Source organism: Mangifera indica, chromosome 5 (genome assembly GCF_011075055.1).
Source record: "Mangifera indica cultivar Alphonso chromosome 5, CATAS_Mindica_2.1, whole genome shotgun sequence".
Lineage (NCBI taxonomy): Eukaryota > Viridiplantae > Streptophyta > Magnoliopsida > Sapindales > Anacardiaceae > Mangifera > Mangifera indica.
This window is the reverse complement of record NC_058141.1, coordinates 13085421-13104552: the sequence shown is the minus strand read 5'-3', so window position 1 is coordinate 13104552 and position 19132 is coordinate 13085421. Positions and strand designations below refer to the sequence as shown.

Here is a 19132-nt window from a genome sequence, read left to right as displayed (position 1 = left end):
GATTTATAAATGTGGTGGTTTTTGCAAGTTATTTCTGTTTAAATTTGTATTCTATGAAATTTCTTCTGTTTAGTGGTTGAGAAAACAATGGGAAAGTGACGGAGAATCCAAATGAGGTTGGTGAGCCAATGATGACTCCTTCTAATTAGGTTGATGAACTTTCTCTTATGGGATCGAGAATTAAAAAAGAGAAATAGAAGAAAAAGCTTGAATTGAATTTAAAAATATGTTAATGTAAGTTGAATCACCAATATTATTAGTTATACATTTGAACATATTAGTGCTTTCAATTTTTTTGAATATAATAAATTAATTATTTGTTTCATTAGTTTTAAACGATAATTGTTATAAAATTTATTATTAAGATAATCATTTTCTTAATTTTTTAAATTTGAATGACTATTGCAATAATATTTATTATTAATATTTGAGATTAGATTAGGGGTAGGATAACAAGTGAAGATTCTTTCAACAACTCGATCTATTGTTAAAAACTTTATTAATAACATTCAAGGTTAAATCACGGATGAGATGATGAGTGTAGATGGCTTCAATGACATTTTGAGGGGGGGGAGGGGAGGAAAGTAAGAGAGAGTGTGGCATGTGGGAGTATGTCACGAGAGGAATAGTGGCAATGACATGTGGGTTTTGGTGGAGAAGTAAAGAATGAGGGACTCCGATAAAGCCATGTCACATAATAAGGCTAACAGGAAGCAAAAAGTTATGCATAGGGTGACAAAACGTGACATTTAGTCGGTGTATAATCTGATATTGTACCTAGTCATTTACAACAAAAGACTAAACCAGACTAAAATTTTCCATTATTGGCTGGCCAAGATTCCTGGGTTCTTTACAACGAACTGAAGCTAGAGCTAACTGCAAGCTAAAGTGGGGCTAAATATAAACAGACTTCATCAGAAAAAAGAAAGGAAAAACGAAAGAAGCAGCATAAAATGCTTTCTCTCATTCAATCCCATATAAAAACTTACCTTAATAGGACAAATAATTGTACGAACTTCTGTTTTCCATGGAAAATAGTAGTGTTGCCTGCAAGTGGGAGTTTGTGTTTATGTTGTCCTTTGTTTCGTATATGGTCAAGACATCCCTTTAAAACTCTCAAGTAGTTTTAATAAATTAAAATCTTAATTTATTAGATTTAAAGATCAGGGATCTATCACTGGAATTGGTTTAATCACTAGAAAGTGAAAAAAGGGGTAAACCACAGTAAAGCAATGATCAGCTTCGAGTACATTTTAGTCATTATACCCAACTTCTCCTTTTAGTCAAACAAACATGGCTTATGTATCTTGAGTCTTCTTCGTTCCCTACAAAAACATACCAGTTCACACATCACGTTTCAGTTAAACTAAAAGTCTGCTGATCTTTTCCCAATTGATTCTGTTTCCAATTTCATTTTCTAGGTTTAGCAAAATTCAAACGCGTGATAAATCAAATCAATGGAGGGTGTTCAGGAGCAGCAGAAAAGTCAACCCTATGGTGAATTTACCCTTTTTTATCTTTGTTTTACATGTTTAAAAGATTAAATTTTGTGTAATTTTTAATTTTTCGTTTGCCCTTTAGAAAAAAGCTTGTGAATTTCTTCTTCTGGGGCCATCAATCTATGATCTTTTAAAGCTGTCGTATGCACAACCATGTGATTTTAATGGATGTTGTGTAAAATATTTTGAAACGTGTGTAGATCTAATATCTGGTGTGTTTTGTAGGACAAGAAGATGAGAGTGAAATAATCACTGAGAATGTTGGGTCTGCACAGAGTGTAGCTACCCAAGATGGCAGTTATCCTCCAATAGTGGATTCTAAAGTGGAAGTGCTTCATGATAAAGTAACTAAACAGATTATTAAGGAAGGCCAGGGTCAAAAACCTTCCAAATATTCAACATGCTTTGGTAAGTAGACATTGATGTTTGATATATCAAAGATGTTTGTTGGTAGTGTTACATTTTATTTTTGATAATGCATTGCTTACATCTGAGTTATTGCTATTTGCTGATAGTGCACTACAGGGCTTGGACTGAAAGCACCCAACACAAATTTGAGGATACATGGCATGAACAACAGCCTCTTGAAATTATTATAGGGAAAGGTATATACTTAATCTATATTTCCTTAAATATTCTGCATTTATTTTTTACCATTTTTGCGCTTTTCAAGGAAGACCCTTCTTAATTTTAAAATCAGTTTTTATATATCCGGCAATCCTGGTGTGATTTTGATTATATATGGATAAAAACATCATGAGAAACTTAATAGACCATCATTTTTCAGGCTGAAATTTGTTGGGGAATTTATATGCATGGTTTTGCACACAATTAGATGTATGTATTTATGTATAAGATAAATGTTGTACGGATAAATCTAGTAGCTCACTGTGTATAAGGCATTTTTGCTCATGTTACAAAATATTGATAGTTTTGCTTCTGCAACAGAGAAAAAAGAAATGACTGGCTTGGCTGTTGGTGTGTCCAGCATGAAGACTGGCGAGCATGCCCTGTTACATGTTGGCTGGGAACTCGGTTATGGGAAAGAAGGCAGCTTCTCTTTCCCTAATGTTCCTCCCATGGCAGACATTATATATGAAGTTGTGCTTATTGGGTTTGATGAAACCAAAGAAGTAAGCCTCTTTTATTGTTGTTTATGGATGGTCCGACATTTTTGTTGAAATTGTGTGAGGTTGATTTCTGTAGGATTCATTTAACATGTATTTATTCGCTATGTATTTCATGTAGGGGAAAGCTCGTAGTGAATTGACTGTGGAGGAAAGGATTGGGGCTGCAGATCGAAGAAAGATGGATGGCAATGCCTTATATAAGGAGGAGAAATGGGAAGAGGCCATGCAACAGTATGAAATGGTTACATTCTCATGTTCTTGCTGCCTATTATTTTAGTCTCAGTGTCTGACGTTGTACAGATTCTTTGAGCTCTGTTATCATCTTGCTCTATTTCTTTTCTCTTCTGAAAGAATTATTTTTTGTTCATGTCAGGCCATAGCCTATATGGGTGATGATTTCATGTTCCAGTTATTTGGGAAGTACCGAGACATAGCTTTGGCTGTTAAAAATCCATGCCACCTTAATATGGCAGCATGTCTGATAAAGCTCAAGCGCTATGAAGAAGCTGTTGGGCAATGCAGCCTTGTATGTAAATGGTTATCAGCTAATCAATTTTTTCATTCTATATATATATATATGTAGATAGAGAGAGAGAGAGAGATTCTGAATATTTAAATGTACTTTTGTTAGTGGTTAATAACATGTTATTAGAACCAAAGGAAAATTTAGGTCACTTACTTTGTGAATCCATTAACCAGACTCTACAGAGAGGGGTATTGATCTTACTAAAGGAACCTGAAAAGGTTATTATAAAATCAATGCTTAAACATAATAGAAGTTCACTTGGTTTATATAAACCAGTTTATGGGTTTTGACTTTTCCATGCACCGACCATATGAATGATGATTGATGTTATGAATAATTGGAGAGTAACCATTGACAGGTGTAAAGTTGTTTGATGGCATGGCAGATTGGCAGTTTATGCATCATTACTTTAGGTTCAATATGATTCTTATGAAGAGTGAGGGAAAGAAAGAAAATTGCTGGAAATATCCTAACTTCCTGCAACATATATCTTTTTTTCCCTCTATTTATTCTGAGGTTGAAATTAAGTTTCTTCCATTCATATACTCCCTTGCTTTTGAACAGTTGTATGATGACATTGTTGAACACCGACTTTTACTTTGATTGGATGATGATCTGACAGGTGTTAGCTGAGGATGAAAACAATGTGAAAGCCCTTTTTAGAAGGGGAAAGTCCAGAGCAGAACTTGGCCAAACAGAAGCTGCACGAGAAGACTTTTTAAAGGCATGTAAATTTGCACCTGAAGACAAAGCAATTGCAAGAGAACTTCGTTGGTTAGCTGAACATGACAAGGCTGTTTACCAGAAGCAGAAGGAGATCTATAAAGGAATTTTTGGACCTCGCCCAGAACCAAAACCAAAGAGCACTAATTGGTTAGTCATCTTTTGGCAATGGCTAGTGTCATTACTTTATCGTCTCTTTAGATGTGAAAGAGTCAAAGCTGATTGATGAGATCTGAACAACTAAATATGAGAAAATAATTGATACAGAATTATGTTTTCGGATTCATCAATGACTTATGTTGTTGAATCTGACTTTGCTGTAACTTTGATTGCTAAGTTTTTCGGATGGTCATATTGCTCATGGTCATGGATGATATGTGATAAAATCTCAAGCTTGAGTTGATGATTCCTTTTTCAGCTTGAAAGATCAATGGCTGTTCAAATGATAGTGTAAGGTCTAATCTCTCAATACTCTTTCATCGATTGAATCTTTGTGGAAAAGCATTTTGCACAAAGAAAGCATAGTATCAGAAATGTCAATCTCAATTATGTAAAACCCATAGCAGTGTAGTTTAATGGAATCAGCCATTGTAAACTAACGAAAGTTTATATTACAATACAGAACTAGTTCTTTCCAGGCTTGTTGGGGTAGGAATTCATTACAGCAAAAGAACCCAGAAATCAAATTGAATGAACCTGAAAAGAAATGTAATATAAATAATATCTTATCAGAACTCATCTGGACATCATAGACAGACACGAAAGTGTGTAATACTTGGAATCCAACCCAGTATATATTATCTCGATTGGATAAATATATTCCATTGTCAATCTCGGTGTCAGTGAGTTGACCTCTATCATTCACTGTAATCAGGGGAAAGTGACAAGCTGCCATGGCTGTCTGGGCTCTGAGACATATACAGTAAATGAAAAGCTCATCAAAACCTAGTCTTCCTTGTTACCCTTCTGTTGTGGGCTCAAATTCTCCTTCAAACCCTTTCCAATGACAAGTTGTGAAAACAGTAGCTTATTGTTCTCTTAGTTCTTGTCCTGCTTTGTTTCTATTGGCTCACTACTTTGACAAGCCAGGAGGACAAACAATCTTGGACAAGTGCAGCCATTGAATTTTGAGCGTCAAAAAGATAGATATAATGATTTGATATTACTACACTAGGAAAAATAAGATGATGAGCAATCTTTTGCTTTCACTAGACAGTTGTGTAGTGAATGGGCAAGTCTAATACAATCCTCTCTTATTTGTCGTCTCTTAAATAAGAAGAATCGTTAATGCACATACATATTTTGAAGTTGTTTTGATACATACAGTCTTATTGCAAAAATAAGCAAGCTTATACAACCCCATCAAATGATTTGTTGGTTTTTTATGGATGATGACCCTTTCAAGTATTTCATAAAAACTTTTGTAACTTATAAAGATAATATTAGTCAAATCTCTTCATATTATAGAGAGAGAAAAATCTCATTCTAACTGTTTTCGTCAACTCAAATAAGTTACAATGTTTTCATGGAATATTTCACAAAGAGAATTGTGGTATTGACTCAACACAATGAAAAAAGTGCAGTACCAGGGGCAGTTCAAAGTATGCGAGGGAAATGAGATCTTATTTCCCACCGCCAATTTCAGTTTTAGTTAGAAAGCCTATTCTTCATCTTCATTGAAGTCAGAATCATCACTTGGCTCACTCTCAGAATCACTCACCACATACTTTGTCAGCCTCCTGTTTGCTCTCTGAGGTCTAGATTTTGCCAGAATGACTTCCAAAACTTCCTCACTATTTTCGGATGTAGAAGGAGAGTGTGATGTCTCTTCACTTCCTGTTGCTTCTTCATCTTGGTAGCACCAGCCCTCCCAACTTGGAAACACTTTTCCTACTGAATGGCGATGCCCTCATCTTCCTCACTTTCTTCTGTGGAGAGCTTTCTGCAGGCTTCAACATTTCTGTTAAAAGCTTCTGGCCTAATCCCTGGGGCTGCTGCTGCTTTTTGGCAGCTGGCCCCCTCTTCTTTGTTGCTGTAGGGGGCTTGCCTACTTTGGCATTTCCAGCTGCCTTTCTGCCTCCCTTCTTCCCTGATTCTGGGGCAGCTGCTATCTCTTCTACCTCAAAGTCTTCATCATCTTCATCAATGTCGATTTCGCCCTAACTCTTGGAAAAGTCGGATACAATTTTCTGTGGCTTCTTCCGGGCAGCGTTCCTTTTGCTAGTTTCTTTCTTCTTGGCTGATCCTACTTGGGCAACATCAGTTTCCATCAAGCTTTTACAGATCACATTACTAAAACCGTTTACAAATCCAAGATGCTTACCAGTGGATGGTTGTTTGGGAGAAGATTCAAGGTTCGTAGAAGCTAGTTGATCATTCAATCTAGCAAGACTTTGCTTTAAATCAGGCACGTCATTATCATCAACTTCGTCAATCTGATAAATACGTAAATATATCAGTTAATTTACAAAGATAAAAAGGGTAAGAATGGAATATGAAAAACTGTTCAGACCTTTTCAACAGCTGCCTTCTTAGATCCTGCTCTGCCTTTCCCTTTGCCTGCCTTGGTAACATCCTCTGATAAAGCAAGATGAAGTAACACAAGTTCAGACAAGCGGATTGAACAACAAAACAGTTAATAATAAAGAAACATTCCATAGCAAGCTCACCCGTTTCCATTGTTGAGGTGGATGATGCTCCTATGGTTTCAGCAACAGCTTTTGCTTGGTCAGGTTTCTTGTCATTCTTCCGTGGGTTCTTTGGGACGGCTCGTTTAGAAACAATCTTCGTATCAGCTTCACCTTTTGCTTTGCTTTTCATTTTCTTTCTTTCCTCCTCAGCTCGAGCATCACTTTTATCCTACTCCTGAAAATTATACACAACTTGTGAGACAAGAAACAACGATAACTCGAACTATAACAAATCCGATTAAAAAAAGGGTTAATTTTCAATTCATACATCAAGTTGCTCCTAAAAAGCATCAAGATCTTTCACCCACAAGAACTCAGGAGTTGTTTTTCTTAATTCATCGACCTCCCCATTGAGTTTATTCCTATTTGCCAATAACTCCTGAACCTTCTCTAGGGTCAAGGTTCCAATAGCCATTGAAAATAGATAATCGTAATCACTGGCCCGTACTCCAGTAGAACTTCCCGACTCATTGATCTCTTCAGTATCTTCTGTTTCATCAGTTGCCCCAGCAACCACTGCCTCGACAGGTTTAGAATTCTTTGGAAAGGGTGTGAAACATCTCTGGTGCAACTCAAGGAAAAGATCAGCTCTCTTCCTGTTGTTCACAATGATCTCTCCTTCCACAACTCCTAGGATAAACCTAAGCTTGTTTTCCAGTTTCAAAAGCTCCATCTCAAGGCTGTCCAATAGAACTTTCTGCATTTACAGTAAAAGTGTTCCAAGTTAAATAGTTTCATGAACAAGAATGTTTGTAATATCTGTAAATCTCTGACATCTACTAATGGTCCAAAATTACCTTTCTTTTTTCGTATTACTCAAGCCGTAGGTGGAAAAAATCCTCAAGAACTGCAGATGGGAAGTTGAAAAGCGTTAATGTTACAAATATCAGACAATCTAAACTTAAAGCAAAGATTTAATCAAAACATAAGTAAATTTATAACTCGTACTTTGTTCTGCAGTGTCATATTTCTTAATTGCTCCTTTTGGATCAAACAGGTGCATGTTACTTGTGCTAATATTGGTGGTAAGTTTAAACTTCTTCAGCAAACCCTCTTGCTTGACCAGCATCATTTTCTCCTCAGACAAGGAAACTTCAAAATCAACTGTTGTATCATCACCGTATTGCCTGAAACCCTGCAACCAAGCAATTCTTATCTGTAAGAAAGAAGTTGGAAATGCATGCAAAATATCATTTGGTTCATATTATCATTGTCCTTAAATTTTACCTTGATAAAAGAATCTGGCTGATCAACTATTGATTCCAAAAATTCCTTATAATCTTGAGTCCACCTACGAATTGGGAGCTCTTTGATTCTAAGTGTCGTCTCATTAACTTCTTCTATAATTCCAGTAACAGTGTAGCTAACTCCCGCTTCCTTTGAAGCAGTTTTCTCAATAGTTCCTTTGAATCCTTTGTACCGAGGATGCATTGGCTCCATCATCTCACCATTCAACAAGCGCCTCAAATTTGCAACAATCTCTCTTGGGTTATAATTGGGTACGTAAGAGCTCCATCCAGTCCCGGTTCCTTCACTACCATTCACAAGTAGTAAAACCAATAACCATGAATGAAATTAAACTTCGAACTTATGGAAAATTAAATGAAGCAAAAATGCCTCAGAGTTGATCTTAAGCCATTGACAAACAACACCTAAATCACTGGTTACCAACCCTTGAAAATTAAGCAAACCAAAAATGAAATCAGAAAAGCCCTATATCTCAGGAAACCAAATGAAACAAAACTTTTCAAGTCCATTACTCAAAGAATAAAAACCTTAATGAATGCAGACAAGAAAACTAAGAAGGCCAACAAAGAATTATATTTCTATCACATTATGCTTGCTTAGACTACGTCCCCTAAATCTCAGAAACCCAAATCTCTACAAACCCTCAACTTAAACCCTAATGAAACAGATAAGTTCAATTAAAACAGCAAAAACCCAACAATGAACCATAAAATTTCGATGAATTACACATTCATGTATTAAATTCAAAATCGAAATTGTAAATTGCATAAACAAAAACAAAATAAAGACATTATTTTTACATCAAATTATACCTGCTTATACTTTTTCTGCCTCTTCCCATCAGCAGTCTCGATAACAAACTCCGTCGAAAAGATATTTGTAAGCTTCGCACCGTACCCGTTTCTCCCTCCAGTTGTCTTCTTCACATTATCATCATAGTTACTACTCGTCAACAAGTGGCCAAATATCATCTCGGGCACGTACACGCCCTCCTCTTGGTGAATATCCACCGGAACCCCATCCCCATTGTTATAAACACTGATCAAATTTTGTTCCGGATCAATCACAACTTTGACCGAGTCCATCTTCGGATCCTTCTGTTTATTGTCGGCCGCATTAACCAAAATCTCGTCAAAGATCTTGTAGAGCCCCGGCACATAGGAGATCGAACGGTGGACCATGTTCTTAGCTTCTTCGTCGTAGACCCAGAGCATCTGCGTGTGTTTCTCGATGGATCCGATGTAAGTGTCGGTTCGAAGCAGGATGTGCTCCAGCTGAGACTTCTTCTGGTACATTTCCTCTATGGTCTTTTTTATGCCGGCTGCGACAGTGTTGGATTCCATGTTGGCATTGTGGCTGGTGGTTAAAGGGAGTTTCTTGTCTACAGCCATGGTGACTGATTGAAGTTCTTGAAAAATTTCTTGGTTAAGGCTTTTGTTGGGAGGATATTGTTAGAATCCTAGAAATTTTTCTTTGTTTTTTAAGGCGATTAAAATTTAAAAGTTCTTGAAATTGTAGGGGTTAGAGAGACACAGAGAGGGTGGTGTCTTTGAATTGAAACAGAGAGATTGTGACGAAATCAGGGTTTATAAAGAGAAAGGATTAACGGTCAAGTTAGAGACAGTAGTGCGGCGGTTTTGAATTTGAATTTTGAGAGGGAACTGGAATTGGAGGGCTAGGATTAGATTCTGCAGATCGTAGGGTGAGTGTTTGTGTTACGTTGGGGTGAGCGGAGAAGAGTATGTACAGGTATTATTTGGCATATCACGAGAGGAGCAAAACATTATGATGTTAAAAATTTAAAATAATTTATGAGTCAAATAATGTTTTCCGTCTGCTAGAATTTTGAGAAAATGATATTTCGAAGATCCTTTCTCAAAACCATGAGTCGTCAACAAACAGAATTTTATTTTTAGTTAGGTCTCGTATGTTAACAACAAACTTTTTGAATATCACAATCCTTCAAAAATTAGATATTACCCAATTAATTTCTCTATTGATGTTGTCCTCATCTTTTAGGCGAAGTCATCTTCTTCAAAATATTGGGTTGGGTAAAGTTTTATGAGAGCATGTATTTTCAGCATTTCTCTCACTTTATCTTTCGTTTTTTTTGTTACATTCAACTTAACATGTCACCACTACATTCAACTTAAAGAATATTAATGGTTGTTGAGAATATTTTTTTTCGATGTTATTGTCATTCTCATCTTGTAATTTAATAGTTGAGCTCTTCCTTTCACAGATAGACAAAGAAAATCAATTGTTATTAAAATGAGTTTGTAATCTCTCATATTTTATTTGTGCAGTTGAGTTTGTTGCTGGTAGAGAAAGTGCCATTGCCCAAGTTCTGAGAACAGCTCCCAACAAAGTCTATAATCTCACATTTGCAATCGGAGATGGAAAGAATGGCTGCCATGGATCAATGATGGTTGAAGCATTTGCTGCGAAAGACACGCTCAAAGCTCCATTCCAGTCCCGAGGAAAGGGTCTGTTCAAGAGTGTTGGTTTCAAGTTTAAAGCACTTGAAGCTAGGACAAGAATCACTTTCTTCAGTTCTTATTACCACACTAAGATTGATGACTCTGGATCTCTTTGTGGCCCTGTCATTGATCCAACTCGTGTTTACCCAATTTCTTAAAGCTAAATTTAGAATGAGTGAGATTGGATTTTCCATTACAAGCTCTTGTTGACTTTCCCATGCCTGTGGAAGTTGAATCCTCCATTGCATGCCAAGTGGCAACCCAAGAATTTGTTGATAACACTAAGATTGATATATAAATATATGTATATGTATATTCAAAAAATAAAGAAATTTCCGGAATAATATAATAAAAAATTAATGGGGTATAATAGTAATTAAGAAAATTGTAAATACCATGCAGCAGCCCAGCTCCCGTCGTTGTCAAAGAAGAGGTCGCCTTTTTCCAAGGCGGCAACTTTGTCCTCTCCATTTAGTCCCACAGGATAATTAGGGTAATTAATTAAAGTTGGTATAAAAGTTTTTGTCTAAATCATTTGAGGAAATTTTGAATGAATTTATTGTTTAAATAAATTTAATTTTCATTTTAATAAAATCATTCTCTATTAATTATCTCATATTGAGTATTATTTTTTATCGACAACTTTTATTTCTGAAGTATACTTTTATATTATCATATTGATGATATATTTGATAATTTATTAATCGAACTTTTAAAAATTTATTTAAAAACAAATCAATTTTTGATATAATTATTGAGATATATAGATCGAAATGAAAAAATTAACATAAATAAAAAGAGTGTGCGCGGATGCGTTAAGAATGCATGCAAATGCAAAGAATGCTTATGGTTGCATAAAAAGTGTGAGTGCGTGAACAATATGAATGTACGAAAAATACGTGTATGATACAAAAATATTATAACATACAATATATATATATGTAGAACAAGAATACAGAAAATTGTGTGTACCCTGCACTTATTTTATTTATATATATATATATATATATATATATATATATATATATATATATATATATATATATATATATATATATATATATATATATATATATAACTTATTCATAAACGGATCAATTTTTAATATTATTATTGATATATACAAATCGGAATGAAAAAATGAATATAAATAAAAAGAGTGTGTGCGGATGTGTTAAAAGTGTGCGTAGGTGCAAAGAATGCTTACGGGTGCATGAAAATGTGAGTGCGTGAACAATGCGAATGTACAAAAAATACGTGTATGATACAAAAATATTATAATATATATATATAATAAGTGCAGGGTATACAAACTTTTTCGTATTCTTATTATATATATATATATATAATTTATTTAGAAACAAATCAATTTTTAATATAATTATTGATATATACAGATCGGAATGAAAAAATAAACATAAATAAAAAAAGTGTGCGTGGATACATTAAGAGTGTGTGCAAGTGCAAAGAATGCTTACGGGTGTATGAAAAATGTGAGTGCGTGAATAATGTGAATGTATGAACGTGTATGGTACAAAAATATTATAATATATAATATAATATAATGTAATATTATATATATATAAATAAAATAAGTGTGGAGTACACATTTTTCCGTAATCTTGTTATATATATATATATATAATATAATATAATATAATAATATTTTTACATTGTACAATAATATTTTATCATTCAACATATGTTCCTGGATATTTTATGATCCGGTCATATTTATCGATCCATAAATCATTCAATTTCTTATCTTACTATGGATTTTTGCAAAACAATCTTATAAAACTTGTTTTTCTAACAAATCTTTATCTTTGAAAAATAGTAGAAAATCTTTATTCAAGAAATTCATTTAAATGCTTTCATCTTAACAACCGTATAATATAACATAAGTTTTTTTCCATAGAAAAATATCAAAACATTTTTCAAAAGTATTTTAGATAAAAAGATTATATACTTCTAAAATAAAATCATAATATCATTTATCAATCTTAGTAAAAAGAATTTTATAACATAAATAACCGTATAAATATTTTTCATATAGAACAAAAATCATTACATATTATATAACATTTTACTTATCTAAATAATTTCTAACGAAATACCAATATTTTCACGTTGTCCTAACAATCAGAATTCAAACTTAATACTATCAAATCTTAATCTTAGAAGTATCTACTAATAACCTATAAACCTTACAAATCATCATCCTAGTGTTAAATCATACAAATCATCATCCTAGTGTTAAATCATACTAAACTCTATTAAAATCAACTGTACATATATAAACTCTTTCACTGACAGTTATGGTTACAAGATTTTTAATAAATTAATCACTCATCGTAAATTCATAAAATTTGGATATATTAAAATAGACATGTAATAAAATATTCACAAAATGTTTCAAATGAAACAAAATTAAATTTCGTTTTCAAAACGTTCAAGAAAGAGAGCACATCAACACTGTCAAAGAAACCAGAGCTTTACTGGATAACCCTTATTTCTTGATTTTTGAAAATTTCTATAGGCATTGAAACTTTATGAAATTTGGGCATGTATGAATAGGCATATAATGCAATTTGCAGAAAAATCTTCAGATAAAATTGAGTTCAAATACTTTATCAAAATGTTCAAGAAATTCAGATCATCAAATTGCAGGAATGCAGATTTTTTTCTATTGAACAGTCATTGCTCTAAGATTTTTAATAAATTCTGTAATTATCAAAAATTCACGAAAATTTGATATAATTGAAAATATATGTTATAAAATTTCCAGAAAAATTTTTGATTGCAAATAAAATAAATTTCTTCATCAAAATATTTAATAAAGATAGAATAACAAACTGTCCAGAATTTTTAATTTCTAATATACACAAACATAATTATTAACCTAACTATGATGCTAACACAAATTAAATCTAAATAATCAGATCTCAGATAAAGGAATTTTAAAAAAACCCAAAATTTAACTTAACTAAATAAAATAAAACTGAAAGATTATACTTAGTCAAATCTCCAGCCTTTTTTTATTGATCCAAATAACTCTACATCTCCCTCTTTTTCAATTGCCAAGTGCAAAAATAAAACTAATATTATTGTTTTTCTTATGAGGTCTAAACTTTTGAAAAACAATTTTATAGTGTATAAAAATTTATTGAAAGGGATAAAGACTATTTTAATTATAGTCAATTAATAACTTCTTATTTCTAAATTAATCCAATCATATCCCTTCTTTCTATTTAAAAAAATATCCATCAAATCCTAAAATCTTATCTCTAATCCTCCAATATATAATTTTCTTAATTCTTGCTTTCCAACCATATTTATTTAATCATAGCTTTCCAACCATATCTATTTAATTATAGTATCTCCTAGCTTTCCACCCATACCTATTTAATTATAATATCTTCTTATCTCTAAACCAATCAAATCATATCCCTTTTTTCTATTTTAAGAAAAATTCACCAAATCATAAAATCTAATCTCTAATCCTCCAATATATAATTTCCTTAATTTTTGCTTTATAGCCATATCTTTCTAATCTTAGTATCCCCTCCTATCTTCTTTATCAAAAAGTATTCTTTTTCCTTTTTCTCCTTATACAAAAACGGTATACTATAAGAGGCTCACTCTCTTTTCTGTTTCAGAAGCCCACTCTCGACTTCTCCTCCAAGTAACCTTTTCTATCTCCTCCGCAGCATTTTCTTAACTAAGATGTTTTTCAAACTGTAGATCCCGTGTCACGTGAACTTTTTCGTTTTTTCTTTTTCAAACGATTCCGCTTCTGATTCTTTTGCTATTGTTTTTGTTTTCTTTTTTTAGATTCGAACTCACCAATCAATGCCGAAGGCTGGCGCCTTGGATCTGGCTTTTGGGGTCGGTGGAAAAATTGACAAAAGCGAAGTTCTCTCCGCCGTCAAAACGTACTTCCTCATTTTTCTATTGAACTAAGTGATAGAAAAACATGTAATTTATGAACTGAATTATATATGCATGACCAATCAGCTGCATGGCATCAGGTGATTCTTCTGTGCTGCAAAGTGTGTACAATTGTAGTCCAAGTTTTCTGGACAAATTCGCAATCTAATCATGGTGTTCAAGTTTTGTCTCTCCAATTTAGTATAGGTGTTACTGAATTCTTTGATAAAAGTTTTAGCTTAATGATGCAGGTATGAGAAGTATCATGCCTGTTATGGAGGTGAAGAGGAAGAGAGAAAAGCTAACTACGCTGACATGGTATGAGAAGGTCTATTTAACCATGTCTGCTTCAAAATTATCGAACTTGACCATAATCATCTGTCATCCGATTTATCTCTTTTCTGTTGCTCAGTTTCTGGCAACATATTTTCAATTGGCACTTTGTGATCCGACCTTTTGCTTTTAAAATTTTTCTAATTATCTTCTATAGTGATAAGTGGTCATCTGGTCGTAAAGTATGTTGTTAGAATTTTTCTTTTTCTCTCATAATGATTGTAAAAATGTCTTTTCAACGGCATTTTATTGTCTCATTTGCAATTTCAGGTAAATAAATATTATGATCTCGTAACCAGCTTTTATGAGTTTGGCTGGGGGGAGTCTTTCCATTTTGCACCAAGGTAAAACTTTGTTCTCTCCTGTAGTTGGTTCCAAAGAGAGACTGCATGCCTTTGTGGATGTTACTGAAAAATTTATCATGACAATGATATTTGTTATTCCAGATGGAAAGGAGAGTCTCTTCAGGAGAGTATAAAGCGACATGAGCATTTCATGGCTTTACAACTTGCCCTGAAACCTGGACAGAAGGTTAATACTTTCTTGTACAGCACTGAAACATTAAGTTGAGAGATTTATCATTTGTTATTTGGATTGGATTGTGACACAAGCTTTTACTAGTATCAAATAGGTTCTGGATGTAGGTTGTGGAATTGGTGGACCATTGAGAGAAATTGCACGATTCAGGTGATATGGGCATTTTTGTTGGAGCCTTTTTTCGGTCATCTATCATTATCAGCTATTAACCAATATTATTCGTACAATTTGCTCCCTCTTTCTCGTTGAAGCTGACTTCCATTAGATTGGGTTTTGCTTTGTTACCTTTCATGAATCCTGAATTCTTTGGCTGGCTGTGTCCAATTTCATTACAGTCTTAAATTTGCTTAGGCATTTTAGTTGCTTGTATGATTAGAATTCTTCATGCCTCATCTCCAAAATTAATTGGAATCACTGGGCTACTAGGCTTAATGTCTAGTTAAACAACTCTAGCATCACTAAAGATTTTTTATTAAGAAAGGGCACAAATCACCTATTGTCGAATAGCAAGCTTTAGCAATTTTTCTTTTCATTTTTGTTATGTTTAAACAAAAGTTTTGTTTTTAAGAGAGGGCCTTCTTTGGTTATTTGTTGCAGCTCAACATCGGTCACTGGGTTGAACATCAATGAACATCAGATAACAAGAGGAAAAGTATGTACTTTATTTTCTAATTATAATACAATATGCATTTTCAGTTGCTGTTCCTAGTTCATTTTATGTTATGTTTGTTGCTTGAGATTCCCATACACTGACTTGCATGTTATTTTTTGTTCGATGTCGGTTTTATAAGATATGAAACTTATTAGTTTTATCAAATAAGTCAGTTTGATTTGATTTTTTAAGTTGTCTGTACAGCCCTAATCAATGTTTTTGGACTATTTAATCACAATTGCTTGTGCCTCCCACTTTTTTTTTGGTCAGCTTTTTAACTTTTGAAATTGTTCTTTTTTTTTAACTAGCTTTTGATGTCACAAGATTTGTCTCTCCACAGGAACTAAACCGAATTGCAGGAGTGGACAAAACCTGCAACTTTGTAAAGGTTGGTAGTATTCCTTGGACAAGTTTGTGATTTTATCATTTCACTTTTTGTAGCACATTTTCCATTTTCTATGTTACTAATTCTAGTAATTGGAAATATATTTAGATTAATAGAATGGTTTACAATTTGCAGTGATGAACTTTATGATTGCTGTTTTTTCCTACTAATGCAGGCTGACTTCATGAAGATGCCTTTTCCTGACAATAGTTTTGATGCTGTATATGCAATTGAAGCTACCTGTCATGCACCAGATGCAGTATGTCAATTTGAGATTATCCTGACAATAGTGTGAGTGTGACTGTTTTCCTCTGTTTGGTTTAACTTATGTTATTTCTGGACAGTATGGATGCTACAAAGAGATTCACAGAGTATTGAAGCCTGGCCAATGCTTTGCAGCATACGAATGGTGCATGACTGATGCTTTTGATCCTCAAAATCAAGAACATCAGAAAATTAAGGTTGTATGTCTCATAAAGATAAAGAAATTCGCCTACTGGTTATTGTGTACATATGCCATAGTTTACGAAATTGTATCGTAATAAAGTTTCAATGACACAGGCTGAAATTGAGATTGGTGCCGGCCTTCCTGACGTCAGGTTGACTAGAAATTGTCTTGAAGCTCTGAAACAAGCTGGTTTTGAGGCAAGACTATTTATGCCTTTTTAATTTTAATAATCTGTTTCAGTTTACCTTTTATGTTTTACATTATCTTATGGTCTGTACAATAATTATATATATTTTTATATATAATATTGTTTTATTCATGAAGGTGTTGTGGGAGAAAGATCTTGCTGTTGACTCACCTCTCCCATGGTACTTGCCTTTGGATAAAAGCCACTTCTCACTAAGTAGCTTCCGCCTTACTGCTGTTGGAAGTTTCTTCACTAGAAACATGGTAAAGATTGTTGAAATGCTAGCCTTTGTGATTGTGTTAATCCTAGAGAAACCAATTCTCAAAGAAATTGGTTATCTAAAATTAAGATTTATTGCCCTTTTCCTTCTTGCTATATCGTTGCCAGCTGACCAATATGTATTTCCCCTTTATAGGTTAAGGCCCTGGAATTTGTGGGAGTAGCCCCAAAGGGAAGTCAAAGGGTTCAAGATTTGCTGGAGAAAGCTGCTGAAGGATGGTTTGCTGGTGGAAGGTCAGTGTTAATTTTTCTTCATTTTAATTTTGATCATCTATACTAGTTCCTTTTTAATAAAACTGTGTGTAATTATAATTAATATCAATTTGAATACCAGTGATGATATATCCTCATGTAATTAGATAATTTTAAATTTAAAATAAAATAACATCCAATCACATGGTGACATATTATTATTAGTAACCAAATTAATACTCATTATAAGTAACATTGCTCTTCTTTCATAAATACATATTTTTGTCAGTATAACAATGTTACACCCAAAATTGAACCCATTATTAGGTGCAATCCATCAATCTTGGGTTTATTTAAGTGCTGATCTAACTTGTTGCTTCAGGAAAGAGATTTTCACGCCAATGTATTTTTTTGTGGCGCGGAAGCCACAGTCTGACAGCAGTAAATTGGGAGTGCAAACGGTTTCTTAACTTCTGCTAATGGACAGTATTGTTACAGACTAGAGGATGCAATTTATAAATATGTATGGACCTGTTAGCAACTGTCCTTGTTATTTTGTGAGTTGGTTGCACGAACTTTCTTGCTATTGTTATTTGGCTTGTAACGTGAAGCTATATGATTTCCTGTTTGATTGTAATTCCTTTCCTATGTTAAATCTGTTGCTCTCATGTTACCCTTGGTAGGACATTTGGTTATAAATTGTTAATTTGTTTTTGCTTTTTCATGGATCTATTAGCTGCCATGTGACAGTTGGATTTTGAATAAGTTGCTAGTTTTTGTATCTATCAGTACCTGTTGTTATTTTGTTTTTGTTTTTGTATCTCCTGCTGCCTGTGACCTTGAGGATTTTAATTTAAGTGTGCATCTGTTCAACTACTAGTTTGTTGTTATCGCTTTGTCCAATCAATTGCTGTGAACTCCTTGGTGGTTGATCGTGAAATCATGCCGCCCTTCAATGCAACAAAAAAATGTACTAGATTTTCATAACAAAATTGGGCTGCATATTTTCGTGCAAGTAAAGTGGATTTGAAAAATAAAATAATGGATTAAAAAACGGATTCAAGCTCTAGTGAGGTTTTTCATTACAAAAAAAAAAACAGAAAAAGTTTAGTCCTTGCAAGAGGACTGCAATAGAGGATATACATTGTAAGGGATGAATAACATCTAAAAGGATAGAAAGATTATCTTGAAGATAAATTATTTAAAAAATTATTTGGTATAAATTAGACATTAACCAATTAATTTTTTCATTGATGTCGTTCTCATCTTTTAGGCGAAGTCATTTTCTTCAAAATATCGGGTTGAGTAAAGTTTTATGAGAGCATGTATCTTCAACATTTCTCTATCTTTATTTTTCATTTCTTTTGCTACATTCAACTTAAACTGTCACCACTAGAGTAAGTACAACATCTCTGAAAGAATATTAAAAGTTGTTGAGAATTTCAGAATATTTTTTTTGATATTATTGTCATTCTCATCTTGTGCTTTAATAGTTGAGCTCATTCCTTCACACATAGATAATTCTGGGATAGGTTTGGCCCTGTGGGTTGTGGCTGGCGGTGCCAAACTCTGCATTATTATGGAGACTGAAGTGAAGACCTACCAACTGAAGTTGAGGCTTTAATTCCATTAATTAAAGAATTTATGGCACAAAGATAAAGGTCGGCAGACTGGGGACCGGCGACTTATACATTGGAAGTTGAAATTCCCGCCCACGTCAAAGCAAAAGCCACCTCCCCAAATGTGAAGCAAATAAAATAACTTTCACGTCTAATTTTTATAATAATTGACACAGATAGAAAGAGATTTTACGAAAAAAACAAATTGAATGAATTTAGTCAAGAGGGATTTTAACAAGTTGAAGGACGAAAATGTGGAGAAATTGAAATATGA

The 19132-nt window shown here is 33.6% G+C and overlaps 2 protein-coding genes and 1 pseudogene across 4 annotated transcripts; 2 read left to right on the top strand and 1 right to left on the bottom strand.

Annotated features, from left to right (window-relative positions):
• Positions 1 to 1153: 1153 nt before the first annotated feature.
• LOC123215731 (peptidyl-prolyl cis-trans isomerase FKBP42-like) lies at positions 1154 to 4295 on the top strand. 2 transcript variants are annotated; one of them, XM_044635941.1, is made up of 7 exons: positions 1158 to 1497; positions 1725 to 1907; positions 2015 to 2104; positions 2448 to 2632; positions 2748 to 2870; positions 3003 to 3155; positions 3778 to 4295. In XM_044635941.1, exons 1-7 carry the CDS (start codon positions 1458 to 1460, stop codon positions 4102 to 4104), a joined length of 1101 nt encoding a protein of 366 aa, XP_044491876.1. In that variant the 5' UTR covers positions 1158 to 1457; the 3' UTR covers positions 4105 to 4295. The 2 variants fall into 2 exon arrangements, with proteins under 2 accessions (XP_044491877.1, XP_044491876.1); XM_044635942.1 differs by lacking the exon at positions 3003 to 3155 and having other exon boundaries at positions 1154 to 1497.
• Positions 4296 to 5320: 1025 nt separating this feature from the next.
• LOC123216374 lies at positions 5321 to 9376 on the bottom strand (annotated as a pseudogene).
• A 4513-nt stretch (positions 9377 to 13889) lies between these two features.
• Positions 13890 to 17967, top strand: LOC123216669 (cycloartenol-C-24-methyltransferase-like). Of its 2 annotated transcripts, XM_044637172.1 has the most exons (14): positions 13890 to 13981; positions 14131 to 14231; positions 14478 to 14544; positions 14830 to 14903; positions 15006 to 15090; positions 15191 to 15246; positions 15694 to 15748; positions 16089 to 16136; positions 16309 to 16392; positions 16478 to 16594; positions 16695 to 16778; positions 16906 to 17031; positions 17184 to 17281; positions 17622 to 17967. In XM_044637172.1, exons 2-14 carry the CDS (start codon positions 14149 to 14151, stop codon positions 17707 to 17709), a joined length of 1065 nt encoding a protein of 354 aa, XP_044493107.1. In that variant the 5' UTR covers positions 13890 to 13981; positions 14131 to 14148; the 3' UTR covers positions 17710 to 17967. The 2 variants fall into 2 exon arrangements, with proteins under 2 accessions (XP_044493107.1, XP_044493108.1); XM_044637173.1 differs by lacking the exons at positions 13890 to 13981; positions 14131 to 14231 and adding an exon at positions 14243 to 14327.
• Positions 17968 to 19132: the final 1165 nt, after the last annotated feature.